The sequence below is a fragment of the Chelonia mydas genome, chromosome 1, assembly GCF_015237465.2.
Source record: "Chelonia mydas isolate rCheMyd1 chromosome 1, rCheMyd1.pri.v2, whole genome shotgun sequence".
NCBI classification, from domain to species: domain Eukaryota; kingdom Metazoa; phylum Chordata; order Testudines; family Cheloniidae; genus Chelonia; species Chelonia mydas.
Window position 1 is genome coordinate 184039122 of NC_057849.1, and position 23508 is coordinate 184062629.

Genomic DNA, 23508 nt, shown 5'->3' on the forward strand with positions numbered 1-23508 from the left:
GAGGCGTGGTCCTGGCGGCATGGAGCCCTGGCAGCTTCCCAGCAGTTGCACCCGACCGCTCTCCTCTGCAGTCAGCTCAAACTGAGCTGAGTCACTCCCTTTTAAATGCTCCCTCCACTGGGAGCATGCCCAGCAGAGGCGAGGGGGTGTGGCATCTTGGGCCCAGAGCAGCTTTTTAACCTTCGCCTCACCAGTGTGGGGTTGGTGCACCCCTGTCATAGTTTTGTCAGACTTATCATGAAAGAGTAAGCAGCCCTTGAATGGTGGATCTTCAATGGTTTTTTGTAATTCCTTAGGTATACCTGCCAAGGTGAGCCACTAAGAGCAGCACATCATGATCACTGTTACCATTGACCTGGAGGCCATGTCTGCCACATCCAAGGCCACATGCAGAGTGGTCCAGGCAACCAAATATACTTCTGCAAGAACAGTTTGAAGTCATCTTGGCAGTCTTGCAGCAACCTACTGATAAAATGTTGCAAAGCACAGTAATTGACATGGTCATATTTTGCCAGGACTACCTGGTAGTTTGATATCCTCATCTGGAGATTTGAGGTGGACTAAGATTTCTGACCCAGCAGGCCAGGGTGCTTCGCCTCCTTATCCTTGGGTGTCGACTTCGGTTGGCCTTGGCAGGTTCTCTTGTTGGCCATTGTTATTACGAGGCTGAATTCAATATCTAGGGTTCCTCTTAACTTTACAAAGCAGAACCAGCTCAAGCCCCAACCCAATCCCAGATTTCCCAGAAATCTGGAAAACTAACTACTGCTGGGCGCCTCTAATAGGCAATATTTCCCCATTTGCAATCAATGAGTCTTTGTGTAACAAAATAAAACTTTTATTAAGAGTAGAAGGAACACATCATGAATTTGAGAAAACACCACAACAATGATTCAAAAGTATGCAGACAATTAAGTAAACACTCACCTCACGCTATCTTGGGCAGTAGTCTTTCCCTCAGTTTCCCACCTTGTGGTGTAAAAGTCCATAGCGCACCACTCTCCCTTTCCCTCCACTGCACCGCATTTGTGGTGTATTGTCCGAAGTCAGTGAAGTCTCAGAGTCCAGGAGTGCGTTCAGGTGGGTTCACCTCTTGTCTCTGAATGGGGAGGGTTGAGTGATGCCTCTGCCACTGCTGCTATGTTGCCACTCTATCTGTTCACGGTTATCATTACTGCTGCTTGCCGCCAACACTACTGCCTCTGCCTTTATCTGTAATGCCGTGTTCTGAGGTTCCACCCCCTAGCCCTAACCCTTAGTGATTTCAGCTCTTAGTGATTTCACTGGGTAGTGGGGAACCTCTCTGCCGCTGCCTCCTCTGCACTATCTTTCACCACAATGCTGTCCTCAAACCAGGTCTTAGGCTCAGCCCCCTAGACCACCTTACCAGTGACTGCAGCTGTAGTGATCCCTGAGCAGAAAGAAGGACTCTCAATTGAGTCTGATCAGCTCTATCTTTAAACATTGGAGGGGGCTGGTCAAATGACATCTGGGATTCTTTCAACAGAGTCCAACCACCAGGGTGGAACACCTGTCCCCATCCCCTCTGACCTTCACTTGAATTTGGCATCACTACCTCACACTTAGTGAGTAACATACGTTTAGGTTGACTTCCTCGGTTAGGTTATATTAAGTAAAGTTCTGCTGCTGTTTAGTCATACAGTAACAACAGCAACATTTCATTACACTTGCATCCAAGACTTACGTGAATTTTGCCCCCAAACAGCCAAAATTGATCACTTTGGCCAAGCAGGTATGTCTGCTTATCTCCTAGGCACAGTAGGTACATCTGTGCAAATACGGTCTGCTCCTTAGGTGTTTTCCTTCAGCACATCAATAGACGGAAGGAGAGAGCTCATTCAGACTACGGGCTTACAGGATGAGACAGTGTAGTCCATTGGGAAACATGTTGCCCACCCTGTGGGTGTTGGGGGACCCCGACCATATGGCACAAACATCAAGGCTGCTATGTCCAAGGATCTGGAATGCATCAGGGGTGATTGCGGCTCCAATAGCTGTAAGGGCGCTGGGACCAGTGATGAGGCCTGAAGTGCTGGAGCCTCTGTGGGTTGGTCAGTACAGCTGTGAGCGCACAGATCCCAGTGGTGAAGGCATCAGGATGTCCTGTACTGGAGGCAACTTGTAGCAGGTTCTGCACTAGCTGGTTACTGTTCTGTCCGCCTCAGTACCAAGGAAGCTAGTACTGCTTCGACAGCATTGGGGAAAGCCTCTGGCCCACTGGGTCTGTTCAACTGGTGCTGGCTTCAATGCTCAGAAAACATTTTCAAAGTTTTGAGGCACCCTTAAAGTATGACAGCATGGTAATTTTATTTAGCTTTGAAGTTGGGAGCAGGGGAGAGAGATCTCCGTCTCTCCTCTTTCAAAAGCCCACCCTCCGAGTTCAACCTATCGCCGCACCTTTTAGAGAAGTTGATGCTAGGGCCAATTTCGATGATCTATGTCCCCTGCATGCCTAGATGCCTGGAATCCAGGGTGAGAGTCTGGCCTCATCGCCTGCTTCATGAAGAAAACTTTCTGTCGTGCCTCCCTGGAGTGCTAGGTCTGCTTCAAGAAGGACCTGCAGATTTCACAGCATTCTAGGGCGTGCCCCTTGCCAAGGCAAAACTGACACCTTATCTTTCTGTAATTCAGCAGCATAACCGCCTCTCAGGACAAGCTGTTCTTGAAGCCCAGGTACTTGCCATGGTTGGCCATGGTGGTCAGTACTACCTGCAACCATGGAGAAGGGTTCCTCTTCCTGCCGTGTTCACCTGCACCTATCTGACTAAAATAACAAGGCTAACTAGATGCCAAATTGGAGGAAAATCTGAAGAGAGTTGCTAGAAAATGTACCCATGGGTGGTAAAGAAGGAACTAGGTGTGGCATGGCAGTATCAGCCTTTGTACCCTCACAGAATGCATGAGGAAATGAAAGGTGCATGTGCCACTCCAGTGGGTACTGCTGACCAGAAAATTCTCCAATGCCTGCGCACTGGCCCTGCACGCCCCAGCTGTGGAATATGCATATGGACTAGAACTTGAAGAAGAATTTAAACTCTTGGGATGAAGATGATGACATAATTTTGAAACTCACCAAAGCAAAGCAGAGGGTATAAAAGCAGATTGAACCTTGGCTATTATGGGAAAATAGCACAGTTAGAATGAAAATGTATTAATACCATGCTGGGTAATAACTTTTACCTTTATCTTTAGAAAATAGGTGAAAAAGGGAATGGCTGTTTATTGCTACATTATTAGGCAGTGGTTGCAGCAGCTGGAGTACTAACCTAAAGAGCAAATAAGAACTATATTTTATACTCTGATTTTCATGGGATTTTATGTATGGTAGTAAACAAAAATAAAAGGGTACAGCTAATTCAATCACACTTCTGTCTCAATATTTTTTAACCTACTATAGTTTCAAGTAAAATTTAAGAGATTAGAGAAAACAACATTCTCTGTTGGGTTGGATCCTTATTTCCTTTGGACTTTAACCCACGTGGTGGGGAGCGCTCTAAGCTCCCAGTGACTTTATGCATTTGGCAGCACATTGTGTATAAACGCTTTGTAAATTATTTTGTCTGTTATTTTCACCAGCCTGTGTGGTTCTTTGACAGAGCACACGGGGTCGGGGGTAAGGGGGGAACATTTTATAAAATATGAAAAAAATATAGTAAAACCACAAAACCAGGCAGGGAGACTGAGGGACAGGTGCAATATCTGAAACTATTTTAAACCAAACCTTTTAAAATTGATTAGATCACAAGTTGAATAGCAGAAATGTGTTTGTAACACTCTAAAGAATCAGTATTTTGTATTTCTGCCTTTATCTGTAATGCCCTGTTCTGAGGTTCCACCACCTAGCCTAACCCTTAGTGATTTCAGCTCTTTGAAAGCATATTCTCTAAAACAAGCATATGATGGTTTATAAGTATTTTGGAGTACTTTTTAAAAGAAAGATATATTCTAATTTCAGTGGGGCAACTTACAGGGGAAAATACCACTCCAAACCTAGCCTTAACAAGACACCACTAACTATTCCAAACTTTGACTCTAGTGTGGGGAAACAAACCAACTCCAACTATCACACAAATCTGGGGTGGCCAGACAGCCACAGCTCTAAACCTAGTCTGGGTTTACCTAACAACCTTTCCCCTCAAGCTTACCTGTGGCAAACCACCAGCCCCAACTTTAGCCCGAGCTACCAGCCTCTCTTCACACTCTGGACCAGAGCCCCATGCCTCCCCCCCCCAAAGTGGTCTAGACACTCTCCCTGGCTTGGGGCACTGCGTCACCCCACCCAAAACCTGCAGTGAGGCTATGAAGTATTAAGAGGTTCAGAGGGCCCTTCACACTGGAATGAATTTTGACCTTAATGAATAAGAGTGGGGGCCAAATTCATCCCTGATATAAATTCACTGATTTCAGTTTACTCCTAGGATGACTTTGGCTCACTATGATTACAAAGGGCCAGTCATTTCTTCAACAGCTCTACACCTAAAATCTGCTTTATTCATGTGCATAATATTACTTTGGGAATAGGGAGGAAGCTTTGGGTAGCACCTCCAGGAATTAGTTGTGGAATGGGAGTGCCATAGATTTGTTGTATTAATATCCCTCTTCCACTAAGGGGAGCACGACTTCGCAAGTATAGAGTATAACTAGATTCAGAAGGAAAATACTCTGAGGCAGTTTACCAACTTTTCACGCACTCTGTGCTATTTCAAATGAAGAGACAGAGCACGGAAGAGAGAAGAAAATTAAAGCGGGAACTTGGAAAACAAGAGTATAGGACAAACACCAAACAAAAGGTGGAAAAACAGAGAGGAGACTCATGAAGATCAAAGACTGACAGAGCACAAACAAAAGAGAGAGATGAAAATGCTGGACCAAAAAAGAAAAATGGCTATGAATGTGCTTGAGAAAATAAAGTCCTTTTGCATGCAATTTCACCAGCGTCATTTGATAATAAAATATACTTTATAAGAGGCTCAGAATGATTTTAAACACACAACACTTAACAGCTAAGTGCTAGCTGAGCTCAGAGCTGTGTCAGGATATCCCGTTCCTACATAATCCACTATGTTATCAGATGGCAGTCACAATTTTATGAGGAAAGAGCACTGAAGTGAGTCTTACACAAGTACATCCTCCACTAGGGTATGAAGGGAGCTGGGGTTGCGGATCAATTTGTCTAGGAAGCTGACAATGTCAGTAAACTTCGGCCGGTGGTTTCTCTCTTTTTGCCAGCAGTGAAGCATAAGTTGGTGGAGAGAAGCTGGGCAGCCCATGGGAGCTGGAAGCCTGTAACCTTCTTCTATAGACAGTATAACCTAAACAAAGATAATAGGGGTGATTACAGATCATCATATTAACACACACAAGGACAATATCAAACTAGGAATGCAGACCAATGATAAATCAAGACTAAGACACCCTCATGGTCCAGCATTGTATGCAATTTTGAGATCCTCACATGCAGATGGGGTGAAGGCCAGGATTTTGACTAGTGTTCTTTACACTACACTTAGTCTCAGACAGAGCCAGCAAAGCATTAGTCACAAGAGTGTGTCCCATTCTATTATTTTAACTATTTCTACTATTTATTCTATTATTAACAACCTTTCTATTAACCAACTGTGAAGGAGGAGAAGAGGAGAGAAATAAGAAACATCCTTTTCCTCCTCAGCAACCTGAAGTCAGGAAGCCAACAAAATAATCTCATAGTAATATGCTCTGATATTTGCATTGTGACATTGCATTAATACATGCCAATGTCATGCTGTAATGAGATTGTCACAGTGCAAATACCACAATGCAATGTCTGGCCCTCTGTAACTTCATTTGATGACAAAGTGGTTCTCCTGTTCTTCAGGACTGAGATGACTGATCCAGACAATGAAAGCCATTTTGCAGTACAACTTAATGCAACTTTGTCTTGTACAGCATCTTTCATAAAAACTGCATCCTAAAATACTTTTAGGTGTGTGTGTATTTATATATATATGAAATTACAATGTTAGATAAAAATACCAGGAAAGTTAATCTGCAAGGATTGGCAGGGGCTGAAAGATATGTTTTCAGCTGAGGTTTGAAAAGAAATGGACTGATCAGATATAGGAAAACTGTTCCATGTAGGGGGAGCTGCAGAGAAGGTGGCTTTGTTTAATAACTCTGGTGAGACAGCTGAAAGTGACAAACAGGCCAGTGCTATATAAGTGGAGAGAGCAGGAAGGAAAGCAGACACAGACAAGTTCTGCGAGAGGTCAGCTGGAGTGAGTTCATGAAAGATTTAAAAACTAAGACTAGAATGTTTACTAGATCCTGAAATGAAAAGGGAGCCCGTGGAGCTGTTGAAAGAAGAAAATGATGTAGTCATGCTTCTTTGCACATAGAGGGAAACAAGGACAACAACAAACAACCCATATACAATATCCACTGAAAAGTAAATCACAATATTTACAATAATACATTGGCCTTTGTGAGAAATATACCTGTTGAAAGCATGCACTCTGCATTAAAGTTACTATATATATGTTATATATGTTACTATAATTATACATACACATACATGTGTGCATTGCACATATAATCAAATACAGCAGTCAGAGTGCACACTACATTATTTACAATAAAGCAATGCTTTATAACTGTAGCTTCTGTATTTTCAATCCTATTAGCATGGGAGTCTAGCTTGCTCTTTTTCTGAAGTCTGAATTAGCATTGTTGGCTGTTTATGCTGCAGGCGTTATGCTAATAACAGTAATGAAGCTACATTAAGACCTTCATTAAGACCCTTCACATTAAGACCCTTCACCTTGTGGTGCAGAGGGAAGGAAGAGCATGGTAACTGCACTCAACTGGGCCTGAATTTTTAGAAAGGAGAGCTGAGCAACAGAGCATTGCCCTCCTGTACACTGGCAGAAACCTACTGTGCGTAAAATCATAGAATCATAGAATATCCGGGTTGGAAGGGACCTCAGGAGGTCATCTAGTCCAACCCCCTGCTCAAAGCAGGACCAATTCCCAACTAAATCATCCCAGCCAGGGCTTGTCAAGCCTGACCTTAAAAATTTCTAAGGAAGGAGATTCCACCACCTCCCTAGGTAACGCATTCCAGTGTTTCACCACTCTACTAGTGAAAAAGTTTTTCCTAATATCCAACCTAAACCTCCCCCACTGCAACTTGAGACCATTACTCCTTGTTCTGTCATCTTCTACCATTGAGAACAGTCTAGATCCATCCTCTTTGGAACCCCCTTTCAGGTAGCTGAAAGCAGCTATCAAATCCCCCCTCATTATTCTCTTCCGCAGACGAAACAATCCCAGTTCCCTCAGCCTCTCCTCATGTGTTTTGAGCTGTATGGGCAACTGGGATTGTGATGGGGTAAGTTTTGAACCACTCAGCAATAGCACTATGCTTTACTCACAAGTTAACATAATTTGCCACAGAGATCTTCCAATTTGTAGCTTCTTCCACTTCCTACATGCTTGGGTGTAATGTGCACTGATAGATCAGCGACTAATGGGGGAGCTGGCTGTGCTGCCCGGGAGAAGTGTGTGCAGAGGGACAAACGTGTTGCAAGGGTCCTGGAAAATGCAGATTTTGGGCCTCAGATTTCTTGCAGGTCCTCAGTTTCCATGTGATTAGGAGTCCCTGCCCCCTCATTCATGCTGCTACCCATCCTCTCAATGGGATAAACTCTAGATCATTTCCAGGAGTTAGCCCACATGGAAATCTTCTTGAAATTTCCCCCTTCCATGCTTATTTGCAGGAGAAAAAACTCTGTCCCTAGAGGAGAAAATGTCAGCAACTGAAATTACCACAACAGTGGATTATTTATGTCTTCCGCAGCAACAGAGTCATCAGAACCCTTTCATTCTGCGCAATAAACTTGTATTTTTCCATGACGACCATTTCATTATCAAACACAGTTTTACCATTAGGTAATATGGCCAACCCAAACTCAGGCTGATAAAGCCTTTTTACCACACTCCTCACCCTCTGTATCTATATATGTATGTAGGTGTTCAAATCTCTCTGTATATAGAGACAGGCAGATAGAATACATACCACACTGGTGGAATTGATAACTATTGATAACTGTAGGAAGGAAAGGGACCTACTAAGTGGATAGAAGAACAAAGAAAGGAGCTCTATGAGTAAGTTCTTCATAAAGGAGATCTTGCTGGCATGGGAAGCCCCATTGCCAGGTCCTTTATAAAGAGGGAGAATCCTGCCAGAGGAAGGATACAGCCATACAAAATATTTCCTAGGAGGCCAGTTGACTTTATGCCAATCTTGAATGTCATCCAACCCAAAAGTTTAACAAGAAATGTTAAGTATCAGCTAATGCAATGAATCAAAAATGATTTCAATTGCATGGCTTCTATTCTAAATAGCAGGAAGAGATAGATGTCTATCCGAGAAGTAGCTACAGAAAACTTAGTTACTTACTATAATAGTAGGTAGATTTTTATGGATACATGTTACTGAAGCTGCAACCTGTAGCTGCTCAGAAAAACAGATGTCAGCCTAATATATTACTGTACTTGCTGCAAATGGTGAGTTTCTGAATGGTGTTTTTACTTTCTAGGTCAAAAGTAAATGCTCCACACCTTTTATTAGGCATAAAACATTCAACAGTCATGCCAATACAAAGCTGATGAGGTTTTTCTGAAAGACATTATTTTAAAAAGGATTTCATTGGCATTTATACTTTCTTTGACCCATTACATTTTATAATTTCTTTGGTAGGGGAGCCAAAGGGCCCCCTCCCTCTCTGTGGCTGGCTGCTCCAGCGGTGAGCCCACTGCCCTCTCTTCTGGTGCCACATCAGCCCCTGACGGATGAAAGCTGTAACTGCAGTGCCTCCCCAGCACAACTTCTTATTCTGCAGGGGACATGAACTCTGCACTTATGCTTACTCTGTTAAAAAGTGGGGGGCATGGTTCCTTGGCTCCCCGGTTCCAGTGCCTTGGACTCTCCATTAAAACTGCCAACAAAAAGATTGATTAGCACTAACTGTGCTTCTGGTTTTCAGATGTAAACACTTGACCAGCAGGAACTGGACTGAAAGCATCAATTTATTTCACTCAGTTCACCAAGCAGAAATCAGATAGTCAAAGCCAGACTTTCTCTCTCTAAGTGATATAAATGTTAAAAGAGTTCATCAGTGGGTTTTGTGGATGAGAGTTAGAGTTAGTGAAATGTGTATGGTGAATTTTTACATATCAATATTGTTGTTATGTGAGCAAGAAGTTTTATTCAGTTTGCTATAGCAGTTTTATGCATATTCAATCAATCCATTAAATATTATATTTTTCTGAATATCCAAATTCTGCAATATGTAATAATTTTTACAACGGTCTCTAATAGGTGTCCCAGAAGAGCTCATTCACAGCTGTTCTGTAAACTGAATGCATCAGATATAAATCTTCCTTTCCTCACGTGGTATTAGTGAGCTAGACTCTTAGCTCAATCTGTTCATCAGTACAATAGTTTCCTCAGAAAGCTCAATATCTAATCTAATGTTTATTAATTAAGCAATAAGACATGACAGACTGTGCAGCAGCCCTAATTAATGGACACCTCTAGTGCCTGATGCACATCCAAGAAGTGCATTAATCAGCATTACCACAGGTCTGAAATGACATAACACAATAATATAATGATTATTTACTGAAACGAGTAACGTTTCTCAAATCGAGTAAGTTTTTAAGAATACATATTATGCTGTTGGTAATGATACAAAATGTATGGTCGACATTTTCAAACCTAGGTGCCTAAAGGTCAGCTCCTAAGTCCATATTTAGGCAATTAAATAGAAGTTGCCTGATTTTCAAAGGTGCTAAGCCTCTATAGTTTCCACTGACTTCACTAGTATTTATGGGTGCTTATAATTTCTGAAAATCAGATCACTTTTATTCAGCTGCCTAAATATCACTTTATCAGACTAACTTTAGACTGTTAGATTTGAAAATGTTGATCTATGTAAATACTTTCCTATATGCTTGTGTAGGGTGATCTGTGACAGTGAATTAAAAAATTCTAACGATTTTGACCACTGGTGCTGAAGCCCACAGTAGCCAGGCTAGGAAGGGCATTTAATATATTAACAGAGTATAACTTCCTATTTTTTTCTTGCTGCTTGGTGAATACCCAACAGGCATGAGGTGAAAGCTATTTGGGATATGGGTTTGGCCAATTTGGAGGCCAAGTACTAGAAGTGTCACTTAAAAAAAAATGTATTGCAAGATTTTACAAAACAGTCATAATAGCTGATATCTTTGCAGATCTGTAAAAAAATATAAAGTATTTCTGAAGTGATGTAAATGGTGGTGTCAGCTAGATGTAGGAAGTGGACATAAGGAGATACATTTACACACTAATGTAGCAGAAATATGGAGAATAGCAGGAAAAGCAACTAACAAAGAGAGTGTGGAATGGTGTCAGAAAAAGGTCCCGACCTTAATTTGTTTTAATATTTCTTTTCTGCTGTATCTTCTTCCATCCTTTGGTATCTAGGGTACACTTGTACTGTCTTTCTGATGAGGGAGTAACACCACCATATATATCACCTCTGAATTCAGTTTAGAATGTCAGCTCATGTAGCTAGTGTCCTTTTTGCTACAACAGGACCTGTGATTCTCCATATTTATGTAAGACTTGTCAGCAAAAGTTTGCACGGTGTCTTTTATACATCTGCTCTGTGCACACTTCCCCCACCCCCATTTCCCTTGCCAGAACTACAGTATCGCTGACCTTTGGGAAATTCATATAATTTCTGTAAAACAAACTCATGCTTACTTAGAGTTACTTACTGTGCTAAAACATAGGCCACAATATGCTGCAAAGGTAGGTTTGCATACTGTATGCCTAACTACTTGGAATTTCCCAATGCAATTTAAAGCCACTGAATGTTTGGAATGTCACATTTACTTGTTGTTAACATCTTGATCAAATTAATGAAACTTCATCACACTGTATTGGGAAAGAGATATTTTGAGGCAACAGTTGCTCTTTGGCACATATTGTACTGCATCCCAGTGATATATGTTTTGGTACAGCATAATGTTGATTATATGGCAGTGTTGCCATAGATGATTTTTTTTCTGCTGGAACATTCTGAAAAAACTGGCTTCCTTAATAAAAGTACCTCTGTCAAACCTCTTTTTGACGAATCAGCCTGAAACTAACAGAAGTTGTCAGTCAGCTTGGAGTGACAACATCCTTGCAATAATGTAAAAAATAATCATCTGGAAAAGTTTTGTGATACAAAGATATATCTACATTATGCAAGGGCATGAGGAGTGATAAGAATGGGATGGCTGTCATTCTGCACCATGACAGGGAGATTGTCTCTTGAGTGAGGCTTAGACATGCTGTTCTAAACTATGGGGTGCCATCCTCAATTGCAGTACTTGTAGAAAACTTAACTTGTGATAAAAATTGCCCCATCTCCTTCAGTGCTGTAGTTTACAGAACAAACTGTCAACTTCCTTAGAAGATAATGTTTGTTCTAGTTAAGAATAACATTGATATAGCTGAAACTATTTTGAGCAAATGGCAGAGGAAAATATATCACTTTATACCTTTACACTGTCCTGTACGAAATGTAAAACTACAGGTAGTTTGTAAAGAAAACATTGTATATTAATTATTAGGAAGCAGAACTAGAAATATTCTTCTCACGGCAGCTTCAAATTGTATCCCATTAGCCCCAGGAGTGTTTTGGGATTGATCACCTAAAGTATGTTCATTGAAGGGCACCATCAGGATGCTGTAGATATATTGGACCAAACTGATCACTGGTATAACACCATTATTCATGGAGGAATTGATATATTGCTTTGTTGAGCAAATTGTATCCTCAGGTTCAGGCACAAGGCTCCCACTGACTTGGATGGAAGCTGCACACATCCAATCCCAGAATCTGGCAAACTGATTAGGACTTTTTGTGGTGTTGCTTTAGCCGTTCCAGGAAGCCAGTCAAAATTTTACTTATAGAGAGGCAGATCCTCAGCTGGTGTAAAACAGCAAAATTTCATTGAAGTCAGTGGAGTTAAGTTGATATCTACTAGCTGAGGATCTGAGTGAGAAAGTAAATAAGACAGCAAAAAATGAAAGGGATAACAATCATTTGCAAAGAACATTTAATCAGAGTGGCAGATAGGTCTCATGCAGTACTTACATCCTGATTAGACATCTCCCAATATGGTCTTTCTCCATAGGACATCACTTCCCACATGACAATCCCATAGCTCCATGCATCACTTGCTGAAGAGAACTTCCTGTAGGCTATAGCTTCAGGGGCAGTCCATCTTATGGGGATTTTTCCACCCTGGAAGACATATTAAAAATGTCTCAGTATCACTAGAATACAGAACTGCAAGTACCTTAAAAATAAATAAGTAAACCCCCTTGCTGTTGAGGTTCCATATTCTGCTGTCTGTGAAATAGACTGATAATACAGTTTTGCCTTGGCAATTTACTATAAATGACAATGTTGGTATTGGTGGCCTGTGATATGCAGAATCTCAGACTAGATGATCTGGTGGTCTTTTCTGGCTTTAAACTCTATGACACTACTACTGCAAAAAAGCATTTGCAAAAATTCGATCACCACAGTTCAATTATTTACCCCCTAACAAATTCACACTGTGGTGGTCTTTTGCATGATGTTATATTTATACACTATAATCAGTTACATTTTATCTATTACATTTTGTATCTGGAAAATTATTTTGCATTTTTAAGAGTAAAATGATTTTTTTCCTGATGCAGTCCTTCAACAAAAATTTGTGTTAATTATCACAAATTAGAGAAGCTCCTTGAAAAAAAAGTTATTTCTTGAAAGTAGTGTATTCATAGTGCCACTAGATGGCAGAATGGGGCAGTCAGAAGAATTGAGATAACTAATTGTAGCTGTTTTTCAATTTACTGTACTGAGAATAAAGATTGTTCAGTGTGAACACTATTTCTGAAAGAAAGAAAATAAATTAATTAGAACACAGTTTTGGATGCTGAAGAAAAGCCAGTTTTTAAACAAGGAAGCAAATTTACATTGTTAATCTATTTTGTTCCTGTGGAAAATTATTGGTCAATAACTTGTCAAGATGATGATGACTCACAATGCTGCATCAAAAAGTACTGCTAGGCAAAAATATATGCATATGGGCACCTTGTTTGAATGTTAATATTCCCTTTATTAATTATAACCACTGTGACAAGCCAATGTAGCTAGTTAATGTCTTTATGGTTCATAAATGATTGTAGCTAAGATGCCCTTTGTGGGGTTTATATCTTTTTATTTAAGCACTATGGTTTTGTAAAAGACTTTGGGTATTCAAATTTGGCCTAACTTGGTCTACTCTAAATCAATGGTAAACTCACTTTGACTTTAATGGGAGCAGAGTTAGGCCACTATTGCTGAATTGCTTTTTAAAATCTCATGCTCTATTCCATTTATTTAGAGCTATACTGAGCCATTCAGGCACTGTAATTTTAACCCGGGGTGCTAGTATTGATTTTTCCTTGGACCTTGTGAGGATGAACAAAGGAAAGACATCTTCCATCCTGTCCCTACATGCAGCACTTGGGGCCACAGAAAAGACAGAAGGCCCAACACAGAAGTTAACATATTTGGGAACTGAATTGGATACAAGGCACTATGTATCACAGCTACCCAAAGAAAAGCTAGATAATATAAGGCTGTTGATAAGGGTACTCAAAGGTTCCAGGAAAGTTATACTAAAATGGGTACAGGTGATCATGGGGCACTTAAACTTTGCATGGAGAGTGGTGGTGCTGGGTAGGGCCTCATAATTTTGTCAGGGTGACCATAGAAATGAGGGAAGATTTGGAGGTATGGGAAACATTTTTGGAACAGTTTAGTGGGCTAACAATCTGGCGATCCAGTTGCATACTGGAATCAGAGCTTCAGATACAACTGGATACCTCGGGGGGGGGGGGGGGGAATTTGTTGTAGACTGTATTACCAAGGGAGCACAGAGGTAGCCTGAGTAGTAGTAGTGTTACAACAAGAGATGTCCCATTTGAGTTTTCCACTAATATTGGTGTCTTCCAATATGTAGGGCCAGGAATTTAGAAATAAATGGGTTTGGTTTTGGTACAACATTCAGGCAGTAGTCACATTATTAACTGGCAGTCAGCATTGGAGGGTTTTAACTCCCAGTGACTCCAGGCAATTGGACACTGGAAATTGGACTGTCACAGGACCTGTGCTCCCTTTGATGGGTGACTGGGGAAGGAAAGATGAGCTTATGTTGTCTGTCTGTGATTGCAGGAGACATCAGAGACAAGGTTGATGTTTGGATTTTCAGGCACTCTATTGTGCATTAGGCCCACACGCAGGCAGCCAGGATGGCACATGGACTGCCGCTGTGCTTCAGGACTGAGGCTGTCTGCCTTCAATGGTTTGGCAAAAAGGGCTCATTCTGGAATCAGCTCATGTCTCTTCTGCACTTATTGATCGGTGAACTATACCCACTTAATGTCCTAGTTATTTACCTCGGGGAAAATGATCGAGGGGCCTGCAGGATTCAGAGGGACATGGGAGGATTAGACAGTCACAGCCAACCCTGAGATTGGTTGAGTTAGAAATACTCATGAAGCATGTATGGCAGGGAGCCATCAATCTTTTTGGATGCAGGTGGCTCAGTGATTTCACAAAGGGACATCCAGTACCATGTGCTGGAGGTTTTGAAGGAGTGCACTTGTCTGGGGCTGACATTTTGGTTGTGGATTGGATTAGGTAAGAAACAGACCCACCTGGCACTTAAACCCATCTCTGTGTCTTTCTTTTATTCACCTGTGTGTCCTGATCAGTGAATGTTTCTCACTGTTCAGCTATAAGCCTACCCCCACACAACTGAAACAGGCAAAACTCCTAAATTTAACATTATTTTGTAGTCCTGCCCTTTTTATGTTCACCATTTCTCCTCTTGTCCTTAGTTTAGTAACTCAGGCGAAATTCAGGACCTGATCTGACAATGCATGTTAAAGGCAAAGGAAAGATTCCCATTAACCTTCTGTGGGTGCTGGATGAGGTTCTCCAGCACTATTTGCTTTTAACACAGCCAAGGGCAAATTGCGTTCATGTTGACCCTTACAAGTGGGTGCAATATCTGCCTGGATTATGCATGCCAGTTGGGGGAGGAGCGGGGGGGGGGGGGGGGGAAGGGGAGGTGAACAGAAGATGTAAGCATATGTGCTAAAAAGTACAAACTTTACCCTTTGAACCCAGGCCCTGTCGAAGAATTCCTCTTGCCATATGTCCATACACAAATGATCTGCAGAGTGTGAACTCTGCAGGTTTTGAGGGAAGGTGCAAAAGAGGAATTCTCTGTTTCTCTTCCTTTCAATGGTTTTTTGGGTGAGAATTTATGTGCAGCTTGGGACTGGCCCTCGAGATTTAAAAGATGCTCTTCAGCCCTATATAATACAGATATATTCCCAATTACTGACTTCAGTTAAAACAAATTTCTTCTCGGAGGCTAGTATCAACTGATATCCAAAGCCTTTTTTTAGATATTAGTGGCCAGAAAATGGACACAATCCAAATACAAGTCTTGAGACATCAGAACAGCAGTGAGGAATATACTATAACCGAGAATAAATGGAATGCTACGAATCTGAATGTTCAGTGTGTTAATTTAAAGCTCTATATCATGCAGTGAAACATATTCATGAATTGTTCTAATGAGCATACATTTTTAATTTTGTAGAAGTTTAATCAATGGAAGACATTTTTATCTATCATTTATCAGCATTTGAATATTAATGAATAGCTCTGTTGTTAATTACTGAATTTCTATGTTTAGAGAAAACACACACAAATAATGAGTAGTTGACATTTGGATATTCATAAAATATTCTTTTGATATGAAATTATCAACAGAATTATGCATTCAAGTCTGAACGTAGATAATGAATTTATTCATTAAAGTTTGATTGAGGGTGAAGAACTAATCGTCATTCCTTCATGAATCTGATCACATACCCAGAAAATATACTGAGAAGAGGTCACAATTGTCACTTTGAATAGCATTCATAACAAAATTTGATTCTTCATGTAACTGACTTTTTAAAGAATCTGATTAGACTACCAAAACTAGTTTCGTCATACAGCTTTACTGACTGGTTCCTCTGGGACTAGATATTAGAATGTGAAAATAAGAATGGAGAATAAAATCTTAATAAAATTCATGGAAGTTCATTTCCCTTGGCACAGGATGTGCTCAATGTTGTATCATAAAAGGTATTTCCTGGGCTACCTAATGGCAAAGGGAAGCAAATCCTCTTAAATTCACAGTAGACTCTTTTTACACATAAAGCCATTAGATGCAAACCTGTATATTTCAGTACTTAGTTATGTTTGCAGAATATCTTTTTAGCTGTTTTATTTCTGGGAAGAAATCTAAAAGGTTGAGACCTCAATATGACTAACACTAAAGACTGATATAACTAAAAAGAATTATCAGCCATTCATGCATAATAAGACACACATAAGCTTCAGGATAGCTAAAATGATACTTCAAGTTCATGATGAGAGTAATAAACAACACTATTGTTATTGGGCATTTCTTTTGAGTTTTCACCTAATTGAAAAAAAATTGAACACAATATTGTACACAAAGTGAGCCACCTTCAAATTAAAATAATGTATACATTATCTAAATTTAACTACTCTAGTGGATTAATCAAAGCTGTCCCAGTTTCCTAGTCCAGAAGGCCTGTACACAAGCAAGCACTATTTTGTTAAAAACCATGTTGCATTTTTGCCCCATCTCTAAAATTTATAACGAGCTCAGTGATCAGGGCCAGATTAACACCTTGGGCACACCTAGGCCAATGAGAGCTGTGGAGCCATCGCTCGGGGCGAGAGCAGCCTGCGGAGCCTCCCTGATTGCCCCTGCATCTAGGGGCTGCAGGGACATGCCGGCCACTTCTGGAAGCCGTGCAGAGCCAGGGCAGGCAGGGAGTCTTCCTTAGCTCCACTGCACCACTAACGGGACTTTTAATGGCTCAGTCAGCACCGCTGACCGGAGCTGCCAGAGCCCCTTTTTGACCAGGCATTCTGGACAAAAACCGGATGGATGCCTGGCAACCCTAGCTGGCTTTGCCCTCTGCTGGGCAAAATTTGAATTTTTAGGTGCCTCTACAATGCTGGCGCCTCTAGGCATGTGCCTAATGTGAAATCCAGCTCTGTCAGTTATATGCTAATTTTCTTTTCCTGTAGTAAAACAGCTCTAATGGTGATATTCCAATGCTTATGATTTAGCCTGTTTTTTACTTGCTGCCTTCTGAATTAGGGTGACCAGATGTCAATTTTATAGGGATAGTGCCGATTTTGGGGGCTTTTTCTTATTTAGGCACCTATTATCCCCCCCCCCCCCCCCCCCCGATTTTTTACACTTGCTATCTGGTCACCCTATTCTGAATAGTGACAATTCCCTGAATTATTCTTGCTTTTAATTCAGTGCCAAAATTCCTCAGTGTGCTGTCAAGACAGTACTTCTAACAAGAATACAAGCAACATATTATTCACTCAGTGCACCGTGCAGCTTCAGAACACACACACACACACACCCTCCCCTACATACACCCTACCTTACAGAGTTGACAAAAGTACAATGTGCCCTATTAACTAAAGATAGTTTTTGTATAATGTATAATTCTGTCTCCTCAGAGTTTAGACACCTAAAAACTAAGTAAAAAATGGACATGTTTTTCCAAAACATCCTCTGTCTCATGACACAAACAAACAAACATTATTATTAATTTACTATTTAAACAGTTTTTGGAGATCCAGAAAGCAATGTAACAATACACTACCCAGAGTTAGCTCACCGTTGCAGCTACAGCACATTATGCTGCAACGCTGAAGACCAGACTACATTTGTTAAGCTCAAAATTACAGACTGCCTGATGGGGAGGACATTAGGAATGGCAGAGAGGAAAAGAAGCAAGTGTGCTAGCTGCCCTGCCTTTAGTATTCCCTGCTAACCAATCCAAGAAGTGATACTGATGAAAACCTTAGACAAGAAAGCAGAGATTTATGAGCTATTACATATGTTAGAAGACATCATCACATGTAACTATCCAAATCATCCGAACATGATGCCTTAAAATCATGATATGCTCAGTGTTAATACTAATATGAGATCATGCCTATTTCTGCTACAATGGCTCCCTAATCTCCCCGAAAGTAAGCCAGAGTATTCCTAGCTGTGGAACTCCTTTGCCTACAGAATCCCCCATGCATGTCTCAGGCAACAACAACAAAACCCTCCATGGCTATATGGACTCCTGGGTCAATTATATTGCTCTGCAGCAGATTTTGTTGGATGAGGCCTTGTCTACCTATGACCAGGGCAACTCTCATGTTCCTGATTTTCCTGAAAAATCCCCCCCCCCCTTCCTTCCCCCTCAAAGACAAGACCAATTTGTATTTCAGTTGTTTTTAGTGAGGTAACAAAGTGTCCACAGCTATGGAGGTCTGCAGTACAACCCACTAATCCTGCTACCATGGAACTTAGAACTGCCTACTCTTAGGGTACTGAACTAGATAGATCACTGCTCTGATCTGGCATGGCAATTCCTATGTTCCTATGAGTTATCAATCACATTTGCTTGTGATGTTTTGTAATAATTGTTCGTGGCACTCATTCAGTCTCAGCCTTTTACCCCAACCCACCTGACAGAAATAGAACGAAAGGTCCCGAGACTGAAAGGAGAGCAAAGACTCAGTGAGGGAACTGAAATTTAAAATATTGAATGCAATTCATCATTCTATATAAAAATCTCATCCCACTTTACTGGAGTGGTGTTTTTGTTTGAAGATGTGGATCTATCAACATTTTTCACATGAGAAATCAGTTTGGTCAACTTCAGTGAATCCCTAGAATCCCTAGTGGACATTTGTCAGCATCCCCAAACTATAATTTAGAACTATTCAGTATTACTGACATTCTTCTCCAGAGAGTCCAACTATTAGAATATCAGGGAAGCTACATGTTAGGACTACAAAACTGTTCTGGAAAGTTTCCCCAGAGTCTGCCACATTATGTCTAGCTTCAGCTAGTACTATCAATCATTCATTTTAATGAGAACTGAAATGAACAAAAAAAACCCTCAACCTAATTTTAAAAAAGATTGGATTTTTTTTCTCAAAGGAAGTACCATTTTATTTCAAACATCCTGCTAGTTTAAAAATACTACAGTTGGATACGTGCAACCTGATGATTTTTTTTTAAAGTTGGCCATCCCCATTTTTGTCTTAAAAATAACAGGCAACTTCTTAACATACAATAATTATTCTAGCAAACATCTTATTAACACTTACATTATACATGTAGGCATGTATGAGAAAAGGAAAACTATTTCTGGGTGGAATGAATCAGCTATTAGATACTACTGTGATGAGTGCCAAAGAAACACCAAACATAGAGAGATTGGAGGTTCTCACACTGATCACCAAAACACTTCCAGATGAAGCTGGAAGTTTCACAGGGGGAAAGAAGCATAGTCTTGTGGTTAAGGCATGGAATTATTACTCATAACACCTGGGTTCTAGTCCTAGCTCTACCTCAGGTTTCCTGTTTGACCTTGGGCAAATAATCTCTGTACTTCAGTTCTACACCTGTAAAATGGAGATAAAAATAATCTTTACCTCACAGTGGAGGGACTGGGTCCAAGGGTCTTTGCCTAGAGATAAGCAGATCACTAATCCTTTACCTCACAGAAAATCCAAAGGCATCTGGGACAGTGGGAAAGAAGGGTGCTACTCTGCCTCCTTTTCTTCTTTTTGCTTCATTCTGGATCATTCTCTTTTGTGCTTGGCTAATACTAGTAGATGATTTGGACTATGACAGGGCTGGAGACTGCAAGCATACTAGACCTCAGTGATGAAAGCAATATTGAGTGTCTCATAAGAAATCAAGCTCATACATGATGCTGGTTTCGTTGACAGCTGATTTGTACCGTACTATGTTTGCCTTTTAGCAATAAGAACTTGTGGCTGTTTCATCTGCCACCCTGCTTGCTGTGGTTCCAGCTCAAAAATTTGATAGACGGTTGGTTTTATGTCCCTGGTTGCAAAGCTTTGCCTTAGGACTTTTGGATGTATATCACTTAGTCCCGTTGATATGGGCCCCGATTCAGGTAGGCACTTAAGTACATGTTTGAAATGAATGGGACTACTCACAGGCTTAACGTTAGGCATGTACTTAAGTGCATGATCAGGGTCTCAAACAGAGCTAAACCATGTCTCTTGAGTGTAAAGAGGCATACTGGTGGAAGGGCACTGTCCCAGTAGCAGTGCCTGGAGGCATTATAACTCTTAAAGCCTTAATTTAACCAGAAGCACTATGTGCCATGCCTTTACAAAGATCCAGCTAGCACTTCCCCCAGCTCTAACAGCACTAACATGTACATAGTGCTAGTGAGCGAACTAGGATAAACAACTCGGGAAACCCAAACCTTCTATCAACAGAACTGGTACAGCATGGTGAGCAACAAGTTTCCCCAGAATACCCCACCAATTTGCCATTTTACTTTCCTGAAGGCCATCAATACTTTTGAACTGGTTCTTTGTAAAAACCAATTTTATTCTTTCTATGAATGACCCTTTGATTGTTCTCCTGCCTTAGCTCAAAGTAATCAAAAAAATCAAACTCGTCTCTTCTCAATATTAAAAATTCTGTCACTTTTTAATCACACATTTTTTTCTATAAAGTAATAAAAGTCCCCGTTAGTATTTCCTCTGTACCAAATCATTTTAACATTCAAGAAAAATCCCTTCCCTTTTCTAAAGCACTGATCTTCACTTAGGTTGAAAGATAAGAAGTCTGATAAAAATGCATAACTTTGACCCTCAAAATTCACATAAATGCAAAGATAATGAATATTTCTAAACACCTAAATCTGTCCTGCAATCATTTTTCTTTATAGTACAATTTAACAAGCATTATAAAATGGCAAAGATACAGCAGACTATGCAATATTACAGGCTGATAATATTTCCAACTTGTTTGTACATCTAATGGGAGAGCAAGGGTCAAACCTCACTATTTAGGGTACCCTCTTTGACAAAGTGCCCATTATTTTCCATTCATTTAAAAATATTTCTTTCATTTTAAAATGAACAAAATAGTAGAGATGGGAGAATGAGGAATCCGTAGTAGGAAACCTGATAAAACTTCCAGTATTCTAGAATTAAAAGGGTAGCATACTTTTTTGAGAAAGGGAGACAGAGACAGATTTAAAAAAAAATATTTTTCAAAGTTAAATTGGTCTACACACACCCACACCCATTTTGCAAAAATCTCTATAGCCCAATCCTGCTGCAATAGAAATTAATGGCAACATTCATTGATTTTGACAATGTAGGATTAGGTTCTAATGTTTAGAAAGTAAAGCCTTACATTTTTCTAGGATTAAAATTGCTGTAGTGAATTTCACAAATTCAGATGCTTTAATCTAGGCAATGGAAAAATCCTTTTCTTTTCAGAAATCAAGTGTTTCAGAAGCACTCTTCTCTACCAGATTTAGTTTGGAAACTATAATACTACTTGATAATAGTGGAAAAATGTTATTTTCTGAAACATTAGTATTTCTGCTAAGATATACGTCTCTTCAAGCAGCATTACAGTAGAACCTCAAGAGTTATGGACACCTCAGGAATGGAGGTTTTTGTAACTCTGAAGTGTTTGTAACTGAACAAAACGTTATGGTTGTTTGTTCAAAAGTTTACAGCTGAACATTGACTTAATACAGATTTGAAACTTTACTATGCAGAAGAAAAATGCTGCTTTCCCTTTATTTTTTTAGTAGTTTATGTTTAACACAGTACTGTACTATGTTTGCCTTTTTGGGTCTCTTTTGCTGCCTGATTGTCTACTTCTGGTTCCAAATAAGGTGTGTGGTTGACTGGTCAGTTCGTAACTCTGGTGTTTGTCACTCTCAGGTTCTACTGTAATTTCAAGCTGTCTGCCAACTCAGATTACACCAACCAATTTCATGAAAGCTGCACATACCGAGTCCTTAAACCTGCATGCCCCAAACCTACCTTACTCAGACAAGTAGTCCTATTGGAATAAGGTGAAGAGGGTTAGTTCTGAGGGTCTATCTGAATGCTTACGTGCAGGATCCCCTGTGTTCCATGATTCTGTGATCACAGAATTTGCTACAGAGTCCACTCCTTACTGTAGAATTGTGCTCCAGAATCTGAGTTCCCATTTGAAAAAACAATGATACTGCCCTTATGGTTAAACGCATGCACAAAGGCCCTGATTCTGAAATTACCCTGTACAGATTCTCTGCCACTTCATTGGAGGTCTTGTGTAGATCTGATTAAATTGCATTAAAAAGGGAAGAAGAAAAGCAACAAGGCAGTCTGGAAAATATTTTCAGTGCCTGTATACAAATGATAAGAGTATGGGGAACAAGTAGGATGAACTGGAAGTCATGGTGTAGTGAGGCCAAGTGGCCTCCCTCCAAGCGAGGGAACATTACACTCCCCTAGGAGGGCGGAGCCTAGATTGCCCTGCCCCCCTTGCCGGAAGTACCTGGGTGTGGCCGGCAGTATAAAAGGCCAGCCCTGCAGCACAGTTGGAGGGGAGCCTGTGGAGGAGAAGGATGCTCTGCTGGTTTGGCTGCGTCCCTGAGAGAAACCGTTGCTGGGCGGTGCCCAATCCACAGATGCTGACGAGGACTGGCCTGGAGTGCCTGCTGCTGTATACCCCAAGGAGCCAGAAAAGGCCTGGAGGCTAGAGGTACAGAACCCTGGGGTGGCAGGAAGTAGCCTGGGGCAGCCACAGAGCAGCCGGCTGCAGAGCCAGGTGTGGCTCAGTTGGTGTGTTGCAGCTGGATCCCCGCCAATGCAGGGGCAGCCAATCCTGCCCCTGCCACGGCCCTGAGCTGGGATGCAGTGGAGTAGGGTGGGCCCACATCCCCCTGCCACTCCACCCCGGGGTGGCTGACCCCCTACACTGTGCCAGGAGGCTCTAGTTCTGAGGAGGAGTTTCCCTTACCAGTCACCCTTAGAGACTATTTGTTTGCTTGCTGCCTCAGCTCTGCCCAGGCTAAAACCAGCCCTGAAAGACTGTGAGGATTGCTGGCAACCTGAGCCTACTCAAGCCCAGGCCCCAGCTCACCTGTAGACTGTTTTGTTTTCTGGCTGCCTGAGCTTTGCTCAGGCCAAAGCCAGCCTGGATAGACTGTGTTGTTTGCTGGCTGCCTGAGCTCCAATCAGACCACAGCCAGCCCTGATAGATACTGTTTAAGAGCTGACAGCTTGAGCCACCCAAACCCAGGCAAAAGCCTGACAGTGGCTAGTGATCACCCAGACCAATTGTGGGCTCTTGGCATTCCTGTGAACTCTGGTCCTGGCCAGACAGGACCAGCCTGAGTGGCCTCCCTCCAAGCGGGAGAGCGAGGGACCATTACACATGGTATACAAAGAAAATTATGACTTAATTGGT

The 23508-nt window shown here is 41.2% G+C and overlaps 1 protein-coding gene across 1 annotated transcript in view; it reads right to left on the minus strand.

Moving 5' to 3' along the window:
- The window catches only part of EPHA6 (EPH receptor A6), an 833227-nt gene that overhangs the window by 10715 nt on the left and 799004 nt on the right, over positions 1-23508 (minus strand). Inside the window, 2 exon segments of the mRNA XM_043538468.1 lie at positions 5140-5333; positions 12195-12344. Coding sequence (XP_043394403.1) covers positions 5140-5333; positions 12195-12344 — 344 coding nt within the window.